The sequence below is a fragment of the Pavona decussata genome, unplaced genomic scaffold (genome assembly GCF_977016875.1).
Source record: "Pavona decussata unplaced genomic scaffold, jaPavDecu1.1 SCAFFOLD_602, whole genome shotgun sequence".
NCBI lineage: Eukaryota > Metazoa > Cnidaria > Anthozoa > Scleractinia > Agariciidae > Pavona > Pavona decussata.
The window spans coordinates 864299-880120 of record NW_028145860.1 but is presented as its reverse complement, the minus strand read 5'-3'; the positions used below and the strand labels follow the sequence as shown (position 1 = coordinate 880120).

General features: G+C 39.8%; 2 protein-coding genes across 2 annotated transcripts in view; one reads left to right on the top strand and one right to left on the bottom strand.

Annotated features, from left to right (window-relative positions):
* Positions 1 to 15822, top strand: part of LOC146449229 (gamma-aminobutyric acid type B receptor subunit 2-like) — a 30677-nt gene that overhangs the window by 4628 nt on the left and 10227 nt on the right. Inside the window, exons 6-16 of the mRNA XM_085101490.1 lie at positions 265 to 330; positions 937 to 1146; positions 1774 to 1903; positions 2691 to 2788; positions 3229 to 3292; positions 3689 to 3772; positions 4321 to 4471; positions 4767 to 4899; positions 5654 to 5761; positions 6679 to 6801; positions 7452 to 7632. Coding sequence (XP_084957616.1) covers positions 265 to 330; positions 937 to 1146; positions 1774 to 1903; positions 2691 to 2788; positions 3229 to 3292; positions 3689 to 3772; positions 4321 to 4471; positions 4767 to 4899; positions 5654 to 5761; positions 6679 to 6801; positions 7452 to 7632 — 1348 coding nt within the window. The remainder of the gene's footprint in view (positions 1 to 264; positions 331 to 936; positions 1147 to 1773; positions 1904 to 2690; positions 2789 to 3228; positions 3293 to 3688; positions 3773 to 4320; positions 4472 to 4766; positions 4900 to 5653; positions 5762 to 6678; positions 6802 to 7451; positions 7633 to 15822) is intronic.
* LOC146449226 (LHFPL tetraspan subfamily member 6 protein-like) overlaps positions 10686 to 15822 on the bottom strand; it is a 51987-nt gene continuing 46850 nt past the window's right edge. The window contains exon 3 of the transcript XR_014860625.1: positions 10686 to 10799. The gene's annotated coding sequence lies outside the window, so the exon portion shown is untranslated. The remainder of the gene's footprint in view (positions 10800 to 15822) is intronic.

Here is a 15822-nt window from a genome sequence, read left to right as displayed (position 1 = left end):
AGTATTGTCGAATTCTCCCAAATTTCCTCGAAGGTTTTAACAAGATAATGTAAGCACAAATTGGTTTTTCTTGTATTTCTTTATGGACCCAACGAGATGTAATATTGCTCGATATCTTTGGTTTCATAGCCTCTCGCAGCGACCTGGAAAGCAACAAATTACAGCTCATGTTATGTCATCCAAAGTTTCTAACAAACTGTTAAAGTTATAAAACTGTACTGTTTTGTTTACTTGCCATTTTTACAATAAATGTTTATGTTGTAGAAAAAGGACGCAAGAATCATCATCGGCAGTTTTTACGAAGAACAAGCCAGAGAAGTTTTCTGTGAGGTACATTTACTTTTGTGTATGTTTTTTTTTATTGGACCCATAAATTCATAAAGGCTAGGTTTGAATGGCACAGGCACGTCGGAAATCAAGCGTTGAAATCACGACAAGAATGGAGGGGACAGGAGACAAGTTTAAATATAACTGTTCGCAAAAAGAAGGATTATTAAATAGTACTTTAAAACTATTAACCGACAAATTCAGGTACGCGTAGAATTATGAACCTCAGTAAATGTTATTTGATCTGTCAGTTTTTCTCTAAACGGAGAAAGCGCGAGGCGCAGCATGCGCATCAGTAGATTATTTGGCTTGCCACTTTTCAAGAAGAAGTGAAAGCTTACACAAAGGTTTTAATCTGAAGTAATCGGCGCATGTTGTCAACCATATTCATATTTCATATATTCAGGTATCTGGAGGGCCAGCACTTTGTTCAAGACAGAGGAAGTTTCGAGATAACAGGGTTAGAATTAAAATTAAGGAATACAAAACGAGCGACTGAAAAATCACTTTCAAGGAAATACCGTTTATAATTACTTAAAGATAGCGGGGCTCTGTTTGACTGTAAAGAGGCGTCTTGAACATTAAACTTTAAATATGGATTCTTGTTAGGCGTATAAACAGGGAATGTATGGAAAAAGGTACGTCTGGATCATCATCGGTTGGTACGATAGGAAGTGGTGGGAGAAAAAGCTGGATGAAAAACACATCACGTGTAACGCACGTGAGATGGGCGAGGCAGTGGAGGGATACTTGGCGACGGATCACATGAAGCTAAATGAGGACGAATTCACTTCTAAGGAGAAGACAGTATCTGGTTGGGTGAGGAATTGACGTTATTTTGTTTTTGAAATGGTTAAAGCTCGCCATTAGAAAAATAAAAAGATGGTATGTAACATGTCTTGTTCTATCCCGACCATCAACTGCGAGTCCTCTTTGTAGAAGATGCACCTGATTCCAGCCCAGCCGCTTCACGTTTTCTGTCGTAAGTTTGAAGTAATATATCAAACACGAGACACAGTGTTTCATCACATATCAAACACCGAGAAGAAAGTTGCAATCTTCCCATCTCCTTCTCTGTCTGCCTCGAGATCTTTTCCCAGGTACTTGTCCTTCCAGCCAGGCTTTTTCCAAAGAATCATGCCTTTTCATGTGTCCAAAGAAATTTAATTTCCGCTTATATAAGAAGTTCTGCAACCATCCTTTACCTTTGAAGTTTACAGACGCCCAATAGTTGGCAAACGTTTGTTTGTGACTGATATCCCAGTTTGATGAATTCGTGAAAATAGCTGAATTCAAATCCACTTGCACATGTGGAGATTCAATTACCTTGGAGATGTTTCTTTCAAATTGTTCAGTGGCCAGTCCCACGATCACCCTTAGCAGTCGTCTATAATTTTTGAAACTTGCTAAACAGAGAACTAATCTAGTGTTGATTTTCGTTCTCAGACAGCCCAGCAGTACGCCAAGGAATTCAAGAATTTAACAGGAATTCACGCCAGTCACGAGTCCTCCTTTGCATACGATGCGGCCTGGGCAATAGCTCTGGTGCTCAACACTTCTGCACAGCGGCTTAAAGGTAAATTTGATAAAGTGTGTTCTACATAAATGAATGAGAGTATGAAGTCAGAACACAGAGAAGTTCAGACCTTCCTTTCTCCCCTCCCCTTAGTACAGTAACTGTGGCTTTGTTAAAATTGTGACATTTTCATCGAAGTCAATATATACATAGATAGCTTAGGCCTAACCAGCCTTAGTGAAGTAGAAAATCATGACCATTTAAGGCGGCGAGAAAGAGGGTTTAGAAAGTCCTTTGGTAACTGTTGCGTCATTTTAAGACATTTTCACATTCATACCTTGTATGAATCCGTCTCCCCCAATCAACGATTTTCGGAATTCTTTTAAAACCTATTGTAACTTCTTGTAACTTTCCGCAGAACAAATAAAAGAAACAAAAAAAGAAAACTAAAAAAAAGAAAACAGAGAAAGAATACAAAGGAAAAAAGCGATGATAGCGTTGCGCGCGGCTTTATTCACTAAACCACGAGAACAATATGATCAGTAAACGCACACTAAATTTGGATGTTAGATCACGGATCGTAGCAAGGTAGGTACATAACGTGTGTAGGGCAGCTTGCACATTATAATAATCAAAAGCAACTTGTATAGACCGACCCATTTCATGAGTAAAGTGCACATGAAGCTCCTTTAGCGTGGGTATTCGGACTGTGGAGGAGTTCCACTGGCCTTTTTAGAGGTACCGTTAGTCTCGCCTAAATAGAGTTGGCAAGAAAAAAGAGCAGATTGGAGATTAGTTTCGCAATTCACGAGTTCTGTGTTGTTTATTTTCCTGTTCACTCTTTCAGAGAAAGGAAAATTTCTGGAAAACTTCACATACGCAGATAAAGAAATGGCGGATGTATTCGAAGACACATTTTACAACACCAGCTTCCTGGGCGTAACGGTAAACACGAACATTATTTTTTCGAGTGAATGATAATAATAATAATAATAATAATAATAATAATAATAATAATAATAATAATAATAATAATAATAATAATAATAATAATAATAATAATAAAGAATAAAGGAACCTGATAGAGACGAACGACCTGTTTTTACTCAGACATGATAAGAACCGAAACAACCAATCGCAAACGATCGCGGTCCTATAAATAGAGTGGTTTTCCAGGTTTTCAACTGAGTGACGAAACTAATTCGCGTTTGCCTTGCTTTAGCTTTTCGACGCTCTGTGATTGGTTAACAATCCTTGCGCAAAACCAACGTGGTTTTGAAAACCGCGGAAAGCTATTTGGGTTCAAATTAATTATCGAGATTCTACGGTACCAGACTGAGTGTACTCTGTCAATATAACTGATTTTCTTCTTTGTAAACTCGTAGGGCCAGGTTTCCTTCACGAAGTATGGGGAAAGAGTCGGTTACATTAAAATTGAACAGCTGCAAGGTAGGGCAAAGATACTAAAGTTACTGCTTCATCTCATGCACGATCTATCAGGAATGGACGCGCCCTTGGGGGTGGGGGGCGGATCTTACCTTCCCGGGAAGCAGCAGATTTAATGACCTTTCTCACAGACGCACCTCTTCCAGGACACAAGAGATGCAGCTAAGGTCAGATCTGCGGGAAAATTGTGTCATTGTGTGACATTGATCAGGGATAAAGCTATGTTGTATACGCCTTGTTCTCTACGTGGTAAGGCTTGGCTTGGCCACCCCCTCCTCCTTTCTCTACTTGGAGACGGACCAGAAAATGCTGATTCTTGTTCCTTGGAACTTTGAATGCCTGCGTTTCGTTTTCAGGCGGAAACTCTAGCAGCATTTTACCTCTGATCTTATCTTTCAGATGGTGATATTAAGCTTGTTGGTATATATGACGCCACAAAGAAGACCATAATCATGAACAAACGCGAATCAATCAAATGGCGAGGTTAGTCTTCTGTGCAAACAACGACAAATTATCCAAACTTCTCTTGGATGTTTAACGTTTTAAAATTCTTGATAATTCTGTTCAATCGATTTTAAATAACCATTCTAGAAGAGAAGTTATGCTAATGGCCTGGTATTTCTTCCCCTTCACATCTTAATTTAAACGGGACGCTAAAAATATCAAGGCGCTGCTCAAAAGGAGTAGCGCACGGACTTCCTGGTGTCGAGGTCTGCTTTCTGCGTATATATATGTGTGTTTAATTTCAGGGGATCATTTAACAGCGTTAACCTCAAGATCCCTCTTCAGGATACCGAAAGGCTACAGTCTGTAAACTGCTATGATGTTGAACTTTCACTGAAACGGAGACAATTCTGCGAGCTCTCATCCACAGGCCGGAAATATGCCACGGCGTAGACTAATCCCCGAACTCCCTTGGGACGGCATATTTCCGGGGAGATAGGCACTGCTACACGTGACTGATGCATGATGAACGTTTCTTGTACATTCATTTTATCAAGGTTAAAAACATTTTTTTCTTCATTTGGCAGGTTCTGGGCCGCCACGTGATCGTACTATCCGTGAGACGGAGCTGAAATCAGTTTCCACAGGGCTCTACGCTTTCATGGCCGTTACTGCTGTACTGGGAATTCTATTGGGGATTTTCTTTCTTCTGGTCAACTTTTTGTATCGAGAAAGAAGGTACTGTTGAACTTTTGCAGAACTGAACAGGTATTTACTAGTGGAAGAGGTGATGCTGGTAGTGTAGGCCCCGTAGCTTTTTCTAGGCGGTAAAAGCAATTGCAGCACACTGACAGTGTCTTTTATTGGCCAGAGAACACGGAGCTTATTTTAGAGTATGTGGAGTGAGAGAGAGAGGGTGCCAAGATAGCATAAGCGTTCGGGAGGCGTGCGCTACAACGAAAAAAAAAAAAAAAACGTCGTCTATGCCGTACATTATCATTGTATAAATGTTTATTTTTTTTAATACTCATAGGATAATCAAGATGTCCAGTCCTCGCCTTAACAATGTGATAGTGGTGGGTTGTATGATGACGTATTTTTCGGTGATTCTGTTTGGATTGGACGGAGGACTGGTACCAACCGAACAGTATGGAAACGTCTGCATTGTAAGTGGAAACATTTTGCATTCACTAGAGGCATACCATACCATTTAAAATTGTAATGACATTATTTTAGCTGTTAAATCGGACTATTTGAATGATTTTAAGCGGTGAATTCGTACAATGTCAGCTTGTTTGTCGTCTATTACTTTGGACAAGTTAGTTCTAACTTTTGCGTCTTTCAAATGAAAGCTACTGAGTAGTACTTTCCTTTGGTGCTATTTATTATGTTGTACAAGGTGGTTCTAACTTTTTGAGTCTGCGGATGAAATCCAAAGTGTGACCATTCAAATGAAAGCTACTGAGCAATGCTTTCCTGTGCTGCTGTTTATTATGCTGAAAAAGGTGGTACTAACTTTTGAGTCTGTGGATAAAATCCTTAAGTGTGACCATTCAAATGAAAGCTTCTGAGTAGTACTTTCCCGTGGTGCTGTTTATTATCCTGTACAAGGTGGTTGTAACTTTTGAGTCTGTGGATGAAATCCAAAAGTGTGACCATTCAAATGAAAAGCACTAAGTTTCCTGTGTTGCTGTTTATTATGTTGTACGAACGTCCTTTAAAAGTTTCACCATTAAAATCAATAGTATTGAGCACTAGTTTCCTGAGATACTTTTTATGATACTATTCAAGGTGTCTATGACTTCCGAGTCTAGATGAAATCCAAGACATTCAGCAGTGTATGCTATGCTTTAATTTTTTTATCATCTTTTCACGCTTCTCCTCTCCCCTCTAAACCAACATTCGTTTTTTCCCTTTAAGGCTCGTGCCTGGATCATGTCCATTGGTTTTACTCTGGCGTTTGGTGCAATGTTCGCAAAAACGTGGAGAGTACACGCCATCTTCAAGAGCATAACGCCCAAAAAGAAGGTGAGTTTACTGGGCCCATTGACGTCTACACATACCTCTAACATTGTTCTAACAGTGGGTGTATGCATTCCCCAGTATAGATACACACAGCTTACATATTTCCTGTCGGGGACAAAGCGCTGGCGGAAAAATAAACACACTTACATATTGTTGATAAATTTATCCCATTTCAAATTTTGTAGTAGAATTTCGAAAATAACTTGTTGAGAGTAGTTTTGTCAGCACGGTCGAGATCCAGTTTGCTTTAGTTTGTTTGTAGTTTTTTTCGTTTTTCTGCTTATCGCAATTGTAGTTAGTAGTAAATTGTCATATCAGTTGTTAATCACACTACAGTCAGATTCAGTCTCCTTTGTGTGCTTAGAATTTTGTATCGAACTTAGACTTGGATAAAACCAGTTACCTACTATATCCGGCAACAATCGATAATTGTCTGACTGGCTCCCTTTTTGCTGAAGGACACAAGATGCAGATGTTTACCGTAGCTCTCTCTCATCTCATATGGATCAATCGGCACAATAACTGGCAAACTGTTGGGCAAAGTTACTGATTCCTCTTTCATACCTCAAACCACCCTTGTCCATGTTCGTCCCACAAATCCAATGATTTCCTCTCTCGTGTGATTTTGGCGCGGTCCTGATCTCTCTAATCCTTCTTTGATATCAAGTCAGTAGGTCACATAAAATAGTAAGGAATCGTAAGCTGGGCGGAAAAAATGAACCACAGGATACCCACTCAACCGTCCAGATGAACACGAGCCACAGGTTACCCACTCAGCGGGAACAAAACCTCTTGTTTTTTTTTATTATAACAAGAATCAACAAGAAGAATTACTCCTACTCACAAATGTAATAGACTAGGTTGGAAATTCTTCCATTTCTCCTGCTGTTTGACCTGTTTTATTTTACATATTTCTCTAGGTGATCCGTGACGAGCATCTCTTCTTGATTGTAGCAGCCTTTGTGTCGCTTGACATCCTTCTTCTCTCTTTATGGACCGGAATCGAGCCGATGCAAACTGGGTATCAGGAGTTTGAAGACAAGGTAATGTTCAGTTTTAGGCCTCTCAGTCGTTAGCTTTTAAGTTGACCCCAGGGCTCCCTGAGTTGACCCCAATAAATCGCGCTGCGCATCCTTACTGCGCAGGATTGCTTGCGCGCACCTGCGCAGAAATTCTCAAATTGTCCTATTATTTCATGTTTCATTTTTCGGCATATTTAAGGCATTCACTGCATTGTGTTATAGAGTTTAAAAAGTCTAATCATAAAGGCTTTTACGATGCAATTGCCTGAACAACTGTTTTTGTGTGTAAAGGAAAATTGAGATTAGTCAATTACAACTTGATGACATGTATAAGTCGGCCCTTGAGTGCGTACATCTCTGGTCTACCTTCAGTACAAGCTAAAAACATTTATGTGACATTTTGTGTCAGATAAACATATTACTCATACATAACTTCTCGCGCTTGCGTATATAACATGAAACAAAGACTGCAGGGAATATTTATACTAAGTGAATAAGCCATATTTTCAGATATTTTAACTTGCCTATATACTCTGGCTTAAACGGGAGACGCGAGCATTAGCAAGAAATAGGAAAAATTTCAATTTCTTGTACTTGCAATTGTACTTGATCTCGTGCCTGCATTGCAAGAGTGCTTGCTTGAGTTGACACAAAGTTTGTAATTATTTCAGATGCGAATAGAGGACGACAAAGAAATTGTCCCAATGCTGGAACACTGCGAATCTAAGAAGCTTTCCTATTGGCTGGGAGCAGTGTATGCTTTCAAAGGACTTCTTCTGGTGTTTGGTGTGTTTCTTGCTTGGGAGACACGTGGTGTTACAATACCTGCACTCAACGATTCACGTTATATAGGTACGGCTTACGAGTCACTACCTTGTTCACTTTCATGTTTGTTGTTGCCTCACGGGCCACAGGCAACGCACAAAGTATGACGACTGCTCACGTGACGTATATGGCTATCTTTCAGTAAACCAGTTTTAAATAAGTATCAAAAACAATTTCGTGTTTGTTTCGGTTCTACAATAAACCCCTGTGTCTGGTTAAAAACCCTTGCATCACTTTCCTAGCCAATCAAGAGTCAAACTAAATCCAATCGTGAATTGCTCGCGAGCGCTGGCGCCATTTACTCTTATTGGCTTTGGGTCAATTTTTGGGATTGGTGCATTGTGTTGTGTATATTAACTTTTTATAATGCTTCATTTATCTTTAACACCACGCTATCATTACAGAATGCGCTTAAGTGTTCACACGCGGCAAGTAATTCATGGTAAGGTACAATATAGTCAACCATATAACCCTAACCCTAACCCTTCATATAGTCACCCAACTCTCCATATAGTCACCCTGTAGGTATAAAATTTGGACTTTGGCCCTATTCCTCTTTTAGAACCCAGGACTAACCGAGCTTGCAGGAGGCTTAATAGAAAAAACAATCTTTCCTGTTTACCAAGGAAGATCCTCTTCAACCCATTATACCGTATTATTTTGACATTAGGGAGCTTACAGCGGTTACCAATAACACGCGACCTACCGTCTTCAAAACAGTTGGATAAAGTTACGTTTTGGTGGACGTCAATCAAAGAAAAGCCGTTAAAATTATTTGAATTCTGACAAGATTCCAAGGTAACCCAACAAGAAACTAAGAATTTTACCTGGCTAAGAGAAGGTAAACTTTATTTAAATTGATTTCCTAGCCAGATGAAGGGAAAATAAAAGGTATTTTGAATTAAAAATTTTTAATTTTCACTGCACGTGATAATTTGCTCACTTGCACGCGTCGCTGATTTTGCAAAATTATTACGGGTAGTGATTTAAAATGTTTCAAAAAAAAAAAAAATACGGCTTCATCTAAACAATGCCCATTCTTTTAACTGGCTTGAAAACCAACTTTCATAAAGTTTACCATCTGTCAGCGGGTAAAACTGCCAATTTCTTGGTTCTGTTGTCTTGAAATGATCTAAGAATTCACAATAATTTTAACGGCTTTTCGATGATTGACGTCCACCAAAACGCAACTTTATCGGAGTCTTTTGAAGGTGATAGGTCGCGTGTTATTGGTAACCGCTGTAAGCAACGACGACGGCGACGGCAATGACAACGCCACGAAACAATAGGTTTAATGAGCAAAAACAGTCGCTCCGCAAGTGCGTTTTACATTTTGGTACATTTCTTTGCCGTCCTCTGCAAAACAACAACGTGAAATGACCACATTTAAGGTGACTCGACCCAGTTATTTTTTGGCGGTACCACCCTACTTTGAAGCTCTCTGGTATCCCCACCTTTACTTTTATCGTAAGTGTAACACATAGAATGGATAACATATAGCTCAATCTACAATATAGAAAAAAAAATTGGCAATCGGAGTAAATGTCACTTGGTTATAGTGCCACGTCCCTTTGAGGTCTGAGTCGAAATTCTGCTGTTGCCGGCTTTTTTTTTGTAAAAATCTCTCGGCTACACATAGTGCGCACTAGTGCCTTGCGCTGAACAGAGTTTCAACAAAATCGCAGAGACCCAATTCGAGAAATTTAGCGCTTTCCAAATGTAGGTCATAATTTATGTAAAAATGATAAGCAAACTTAACCTTTATTTTGGGGATCTTTATTACAGATGGGTCCTTGCAAGTCAGCAAAAAGCTTTAGGGCCTTGCAAATGCGCGCGATTTCGAGCAATGCAAACATATAGAAATGATAGTTTTAGCTATTTGTTGACGCTTGTCAGCGTTTCAGAGACCTTCTCACAAAAAAGACATTTTCTTAAAAATTCGTAGTTTTTTTTTCCTTCAAATTTTTTCAGGGCCACAATTGATTAACGTGCTATCCGGATTCTGAATTTCATGGTCATTGAAAAACTGTGACATTATCTCCTATAAGCCCAAACTTGAGTAAACATTGTAGATTTTTAGCGTTTTGGCTGAGTTTGTGCTTTGGGAGTTTTCTATTGTTTCTAGTCTGTCATGATACAGCATTCTTGTTCAGCACGCGTGCAATGTCCAATGAGTGCATTCGGAAGTCAGGCAAGCGTGGTCAATGCACGCGTGCTGAACAAGGATGCTGTATCATGACAAACTCGAAACAATAGAAAACTCCCAAAGCACAAACTCAGCCAAAACGCTAAAAATCTTCAATGTTTACTCAAGTTTGGGCTTATAGGAGATAATATCACAGTTTTTCAATGACCATGAAATTCAGAATCCGAGTAGTTAGCTAATCAATTGTGGCCCTGAAAAGATTTGAAGGAAAAAAAACTACGAATTTTTAAGAAAATGCTTTTTTTGTGAGAAGGACTCTGAAACGCTGACAAGCGTCAACAAATAGCTAAAACTATCATTTCTATATGTTTGCATTGCTCGAAATCGCGCGCATTTACAAGGCCCTAAAGCTTTTTGCTGACTTGCAAGGACCCATTTGTAATAAAGATCCCCAAAATAAAGGAATAAATCTCATAGTTTATTAGATATAATCGTGTAAAGTTTGCTTATCATTTTTACATAAATTATGACCTACATTTGGAAAGCGCTAAATTTCTCGAATTGGGTCTCTGCGATTTTGTTGAAACTCTGTTCAGCGCAAGGCACTAGTGCGCACTATGTGTAGCCGAGAGACTTTTACGAAAAAAAGCCGGCAACCGCAGAATTTCGACTCAGACCTCAAAGGGGCGTGGCACTATAACCAAGTGACATTTACTCCGATCGCCAAATTTTTTTTGCTATATTGTAGATTTATCTATATGCTATCCATTCTATGTGTAAAGTAACGGTGGGGATACCAGAGAGCTTCAAAGTAGGGTGGTACCGCCAAAAAATAACTGGGTCGAGTCACCTTAAGGTTTTGTGGAGAACGTGAGCACACGGCGGTGACTTTCTTAACTTGTACGCCACTCCTACCATTTGGTTTTTGGATAGTTCGCCATTTTTATAAAAGTTGAGCGAGTTGAAATAATCGCGAAGTAGCACCAATGAAAAAAAGATATATTTTCAGGTGACGTTTTCGTTGCTGTTGCCGTCTTCGTTGCTCAAGCTCACAACTGCTTCTAACTCACAAAAACTTCCTTTATGATAATGCCACGAGGTTACAAAGCCAACAAAACAATTCTCTAAGTATTTAATGGGGTCTGAACTTAAAATAGGGGCCGCAAATTAAAAGGCATGAATTACCTAAAAAAAAAAAAGAAAAGCTTTGAATTTTCTCTTTCGAGAAGTTTCAAGTTCTTTGTCCAGTAACAACAGTTAACGTCCACAAAAGTCAATACCCAATTTAAGATCTATTCAGAAAAAGGAATGATAGAAGTTTAAGCTAAGCTCTGAACAACGAGCCTTGGTTGACCGGTGCAAACTATTTATTTACTTAAGTGCGTTGGGTGATTCGGTCGCAAAATGACGAATGACTCCTCGCGTTCTCTCGACTTGGGCGGAACAAAATGAAACCATCCGTACCACAACGACATTTGGCGAAAACAGCATTTTACAGATGTAATGCACAGAAATCTAGTTGCCGTTGAAAGTATAAATACAATCCTTGTCCTTCCGACCATCCTTTTAAACGCGCTGGTCATTTACGCAGTCGCAACAAGACCCAGACTACGATCCAACACGAATGTGCTTCTGGCGTGTATGGCCGCAACAGATTTCTTGTCCGGGACGACAGTACAGCCCCTGGCCGTCGCACTGGAAATGCAAAACATTCTTGGTGTCGGGCCACCTTGTACCTTGAAAAAAGTCTACCATGTAACTCAAGCGGGAGTGGGCATTGCTTCGATCGATCATCATGTGTTAATCAGTATAGAGCGCTACATTGCTATCAAAAATTCTTTAAGATACCGGGAAATAGTGACAAAACAGTGGCTAAAAACTGGAGTGCTCATAGCCTGGGCCTTGGCGTTACTTGTGACAATGCTTGAAATTTTCGGAGTTGCGGTAGACAGTACAACGAAACTTTACGCAGCCTACATAAAGGTTTTCGTTGCACTATACGCCGCTCCTGGTTTGGTTTACATGGCTATTATTAGCTACACAAACGTCTACATCTTCTTCCAAACGCGACGGCATAAAAAACGCATTCAAAACGAACAAGTCACTCACGAGGAAGCAAAAAGGATTAAGAAGGACCATAGGGCAGCCAACACCCTAGCAACCATTCTGGGAGTGTTAGTTTTGACCAACTTGCCTTCGATGCTACTTATGTCGACGACATCTTCCTCAAACAGCAACTCTGACAAAACTCTCAGGCCAATCTTGTGGAAATGGGCTTTAGCTTTCGCATCATTTAAAACTGTTTTGAACCCAATTATTTATTGTTAGCGCGTCAAGAAGTTGCGTCAAACGTTTCTTGAGATTTTACATTTAAACCGCCAGCAGCCGCAAATTATAGCGACAGGGCCACAACCAATCCAACCCGATCTAACGAAAATTAAGGTTTATACTTCTGAGGCTTTTTCGATGCCGGTTTGGGCGGACAGACAAGAACCAGTTTTAACATCATTCCGTCATCTGAATTAGTTTTGACCAACTTGCCTGCGCTGCTAGTTATGTCGACATATATCTCAAACGGCAACTCTGAGACAACTCTCAGGAGAATCCTGCGGAAATGGGCTTTAGTGTTCGCATCATTGAGACCTGTTTTGAACCCAATTATTTACTGTTGGCGCGTCAAAAAGTTGCGTCAAACGTTTCTTGAGATTTTGCATTTAAACCGCCAGCAGCCGCAAATTAAAGCGACAGGGCCACAACGAATCCAACCCGATGAAACGAAAAGTAAGGTTTCTACTTCTGAGGCTTTTTCGATGCCGGTTTGGGCGGACAGACAAGAACCAGTTTTAACATTATTCCGTCATCTGGAAGCTGAAGAAATTGTTCGTTTTGAAGAAACTGCGAACTAAGTCATAATTACACCTTTAAATATAAAGGGTTACAATTGTAGCTTATTCTCTTCAGTCATATTAGCTTAAAAAGGTATCACGAGTTAAACAGCAGCAGATAGGTGAAAAGTGGAAAAGCTGTCAATTTTCTCTGCCGAGTATTTTTGAAGTTCTTGGTCTCCTCACTACTTAACCGAGAACAAACCGTCTTCAAAAGTCAAACCAATATCAAAATTTATTCAAACTAAGCCATGGAAGTTCAAGCTCATAAAAGTCAACAGCCCTCGCATGTCAGATAAAACCGTGTTTTCTTCTGTGGCCGTAGAATGAAGAGGATTGTTCCTCGTCTTCTATGAACTCAGCCAGAATAAAATGCAATTAGCTGTACTTTGGCTAAGGCAGAGATTACATAGTATACAATTCTCCGACGATTTAATGGAGTGCAAGCAATGGAGTTTAAAGAACATCCTTTAGATGGAAAAAGAAAATCTCTTAACACTTTCTTCCGCGAATTGTCAAGTGTTTTGTCTAACACCACTTAGCAAAAGACACACTGGTTCTCAAAATGCTAAACCTTATTTAAGATTTAAGCAAACAATGAACTATGAATTTTACTTTCAGCTCAGAATACCTTTGTGACTCACTGCGGCAGTTGATCCTGAGTTGATTTCGCAAAATGACGAATGATTCGTCGCTCTCTATCGACTCGGACAGTACAAAATGCAACTATCTTTTCAACAACGAAATTTGGGGAAAGCAGCATTTTACAGATGTAATACTCAGAAACCTAGTTGCCGTTGCCAGTACAAATTCAATCGTAGTCCTTCCGACCATCTTTTTAAACACGCTGGTCATTTACGCAGTCGCAATAAGACCCAGTCTACGATCCAACACGAATGTGCTTCTGGCGTGTATGGCCGCAACAGATTTCTTGTCCGGGACGATTCTACAGCCCCTGGTCGTAGCAAAGGAATTGATATACATTCTTGGTGTCGGGCCATCTTGTATCTTAGAAAAAGTCTACAATATAGCCCTAGCAGGAGTGGGCTTTGCCTCGATCGACCATCATGTGTTGATTAGTATAGAGCGCTACGTTGCTATCAAAAATCCATTGAGATACCGGGAAATAGTGACAAAACAGTGGCTAAAAACTGGAGTGCTTCTAGCCTGGGCCTTGGCGGTATTTGTAACAATGCTAGAAATTGTCATGGCTGCAGTAGACAGTACAACGAAATTTTACTCAGCCTACGTGCAAGTTATGATGTCAATATACACAGTTCTTGGTTTGGTTTACATGGCTATCATTAGCTACACAAACGTCTACATCTTCTTCCAAACGCGACGGCATAAAAAACGCATTCAAAACGAACAGGTAACTCACGAGGAAGCAAAACGGATGAAGAAGGACCATCGGGCTGCCAACACCCTTGCAATCATTCTGGGAGTGTTAGTTTTGACCAACTTGCCTGCGCTGCTAGTTATGTCGACATATATCTCAAACGGCAACTCTGAGACAATTCTCAGGAGAATCCTGTGGAAATGGGCTTTAGCGCTCAGATCATTTAAAACTGTTTTGAACCCAATTATTTACTGTTGGCGCGTCAAAAAGTTGCGTCAAACGTTTCTTGAGATTTTGCATTTAAACCGCCAGCAACCGCAAATTATAGCGACAGGGCTACGACGAATCCAACCCGATCGAACGAAAATTAAGGTTTCTACTTCTGAGGCTTTTTCGATGCCGGTTTGGGCGGACAGACAAGAATCAGTTTTAGCATCATTCCGTCATCTGGAAGCTGAACAAATTGTTCATTTTGAAGAAACCGCGAACTAAGTCATAATTACACCTCTAAAGATCGTGGACGTAAAGGGGTACAGACGAACCTAATTGTCTTCACTGATACTAGCTTAAGAAGGACTCACGAGTTAAAGAGCAGCAATTAGGTGAAAAAAGGAAAAGCTTTCAATTTTCTCTTAGGAGTATTTTGTGAAGTTCTTCGTCTCCTCACCAATTAACCGAGAACAAACTGTCTTTAAAAGTCGAAACCTATATCAAAAATGATTTCAATCAAGGAACGATGGAAGTTCAAGCTCATAAAAGTCAACAGCCGTCGCAAGTCAGATAAAATCGTGTTTTTTTCTGTGGCCGTTGGTTTATTTCGTAGAATAAAGCGAATAATTCCTCGCCTTCTCTGAACTCAGCCAGAATAAAATGCAATTAGCTGTACTTTGGCTAAGGCAGCACCTTACGATAATGTCGGAAAGTACATAGTGTACAACTCATGATCACTGACCATTTAATGGAGTGCAAACAACAGTTTTAAAAGAACAACCTGTAGGTAAAAAAAGGAAATCCCTCAAATAAATTAGCCTAGATTAGCTTTGCTACCAGCGGCGCCAAGAAATTTTACATGTAATTTTTATACAAACACCTAATAAAGTTGACAAGTAACTCAACACTTTCTTCCGCCAATTGTCGAGTGTTTCGTCTAACACCACCTAGCAAATGACACACTGGTCCTCAAAATGCTAAACCTTATTTAAGATTTGTGCAAAACAAGGAACAATGAATTTTACGTTCCATTGAGATAGTTGTAGTAACTATTATTTTAAAACTCGACCTAAGCCCTACAAATTTACGCTTAAAAATACATATTTTCGAACTTTTATTACGTCGAATTGCAGCGAGCCTACCTAACATGTTGGAAGCTAGTGTTATTCGGGCATGCGAAGAAAACAAAATTTGGAGTTTTCCCTTTTCCCTGTTTTTGTTTGGTGGGGTTGTGGACCTTTTAGTTTTCTCTCTTACTGCTGGGAAACTTTTGAATTAACGCTTGAGCAAAGTGGAAATTTTTATCACGAAGAATCAGCTGGTGGGGACGCCATAATTTCCCCCGATTTTGCGAGTAAAAAACATATTTGGGGTTTGGGCACCACTATAAACCCATTCCCATATTTATACAAACCAAGAAACGATGGAAGTTCAAGTTCATAACAGTCACTAGCACTCGGAAGTCAACCAAAACCGTGTTTTCTCCTGTAGCCGTTGGTTTATTTTACAGAATGATGGTCAATTCCTCGCCCTGTTTGGACTCACACAGAACAAAATACAATTAGCTGTACCATGACGTACTTTGGATAAGGCAGCACTTTACGATAATGTCGCGAGAATACAGAATATACATCTCT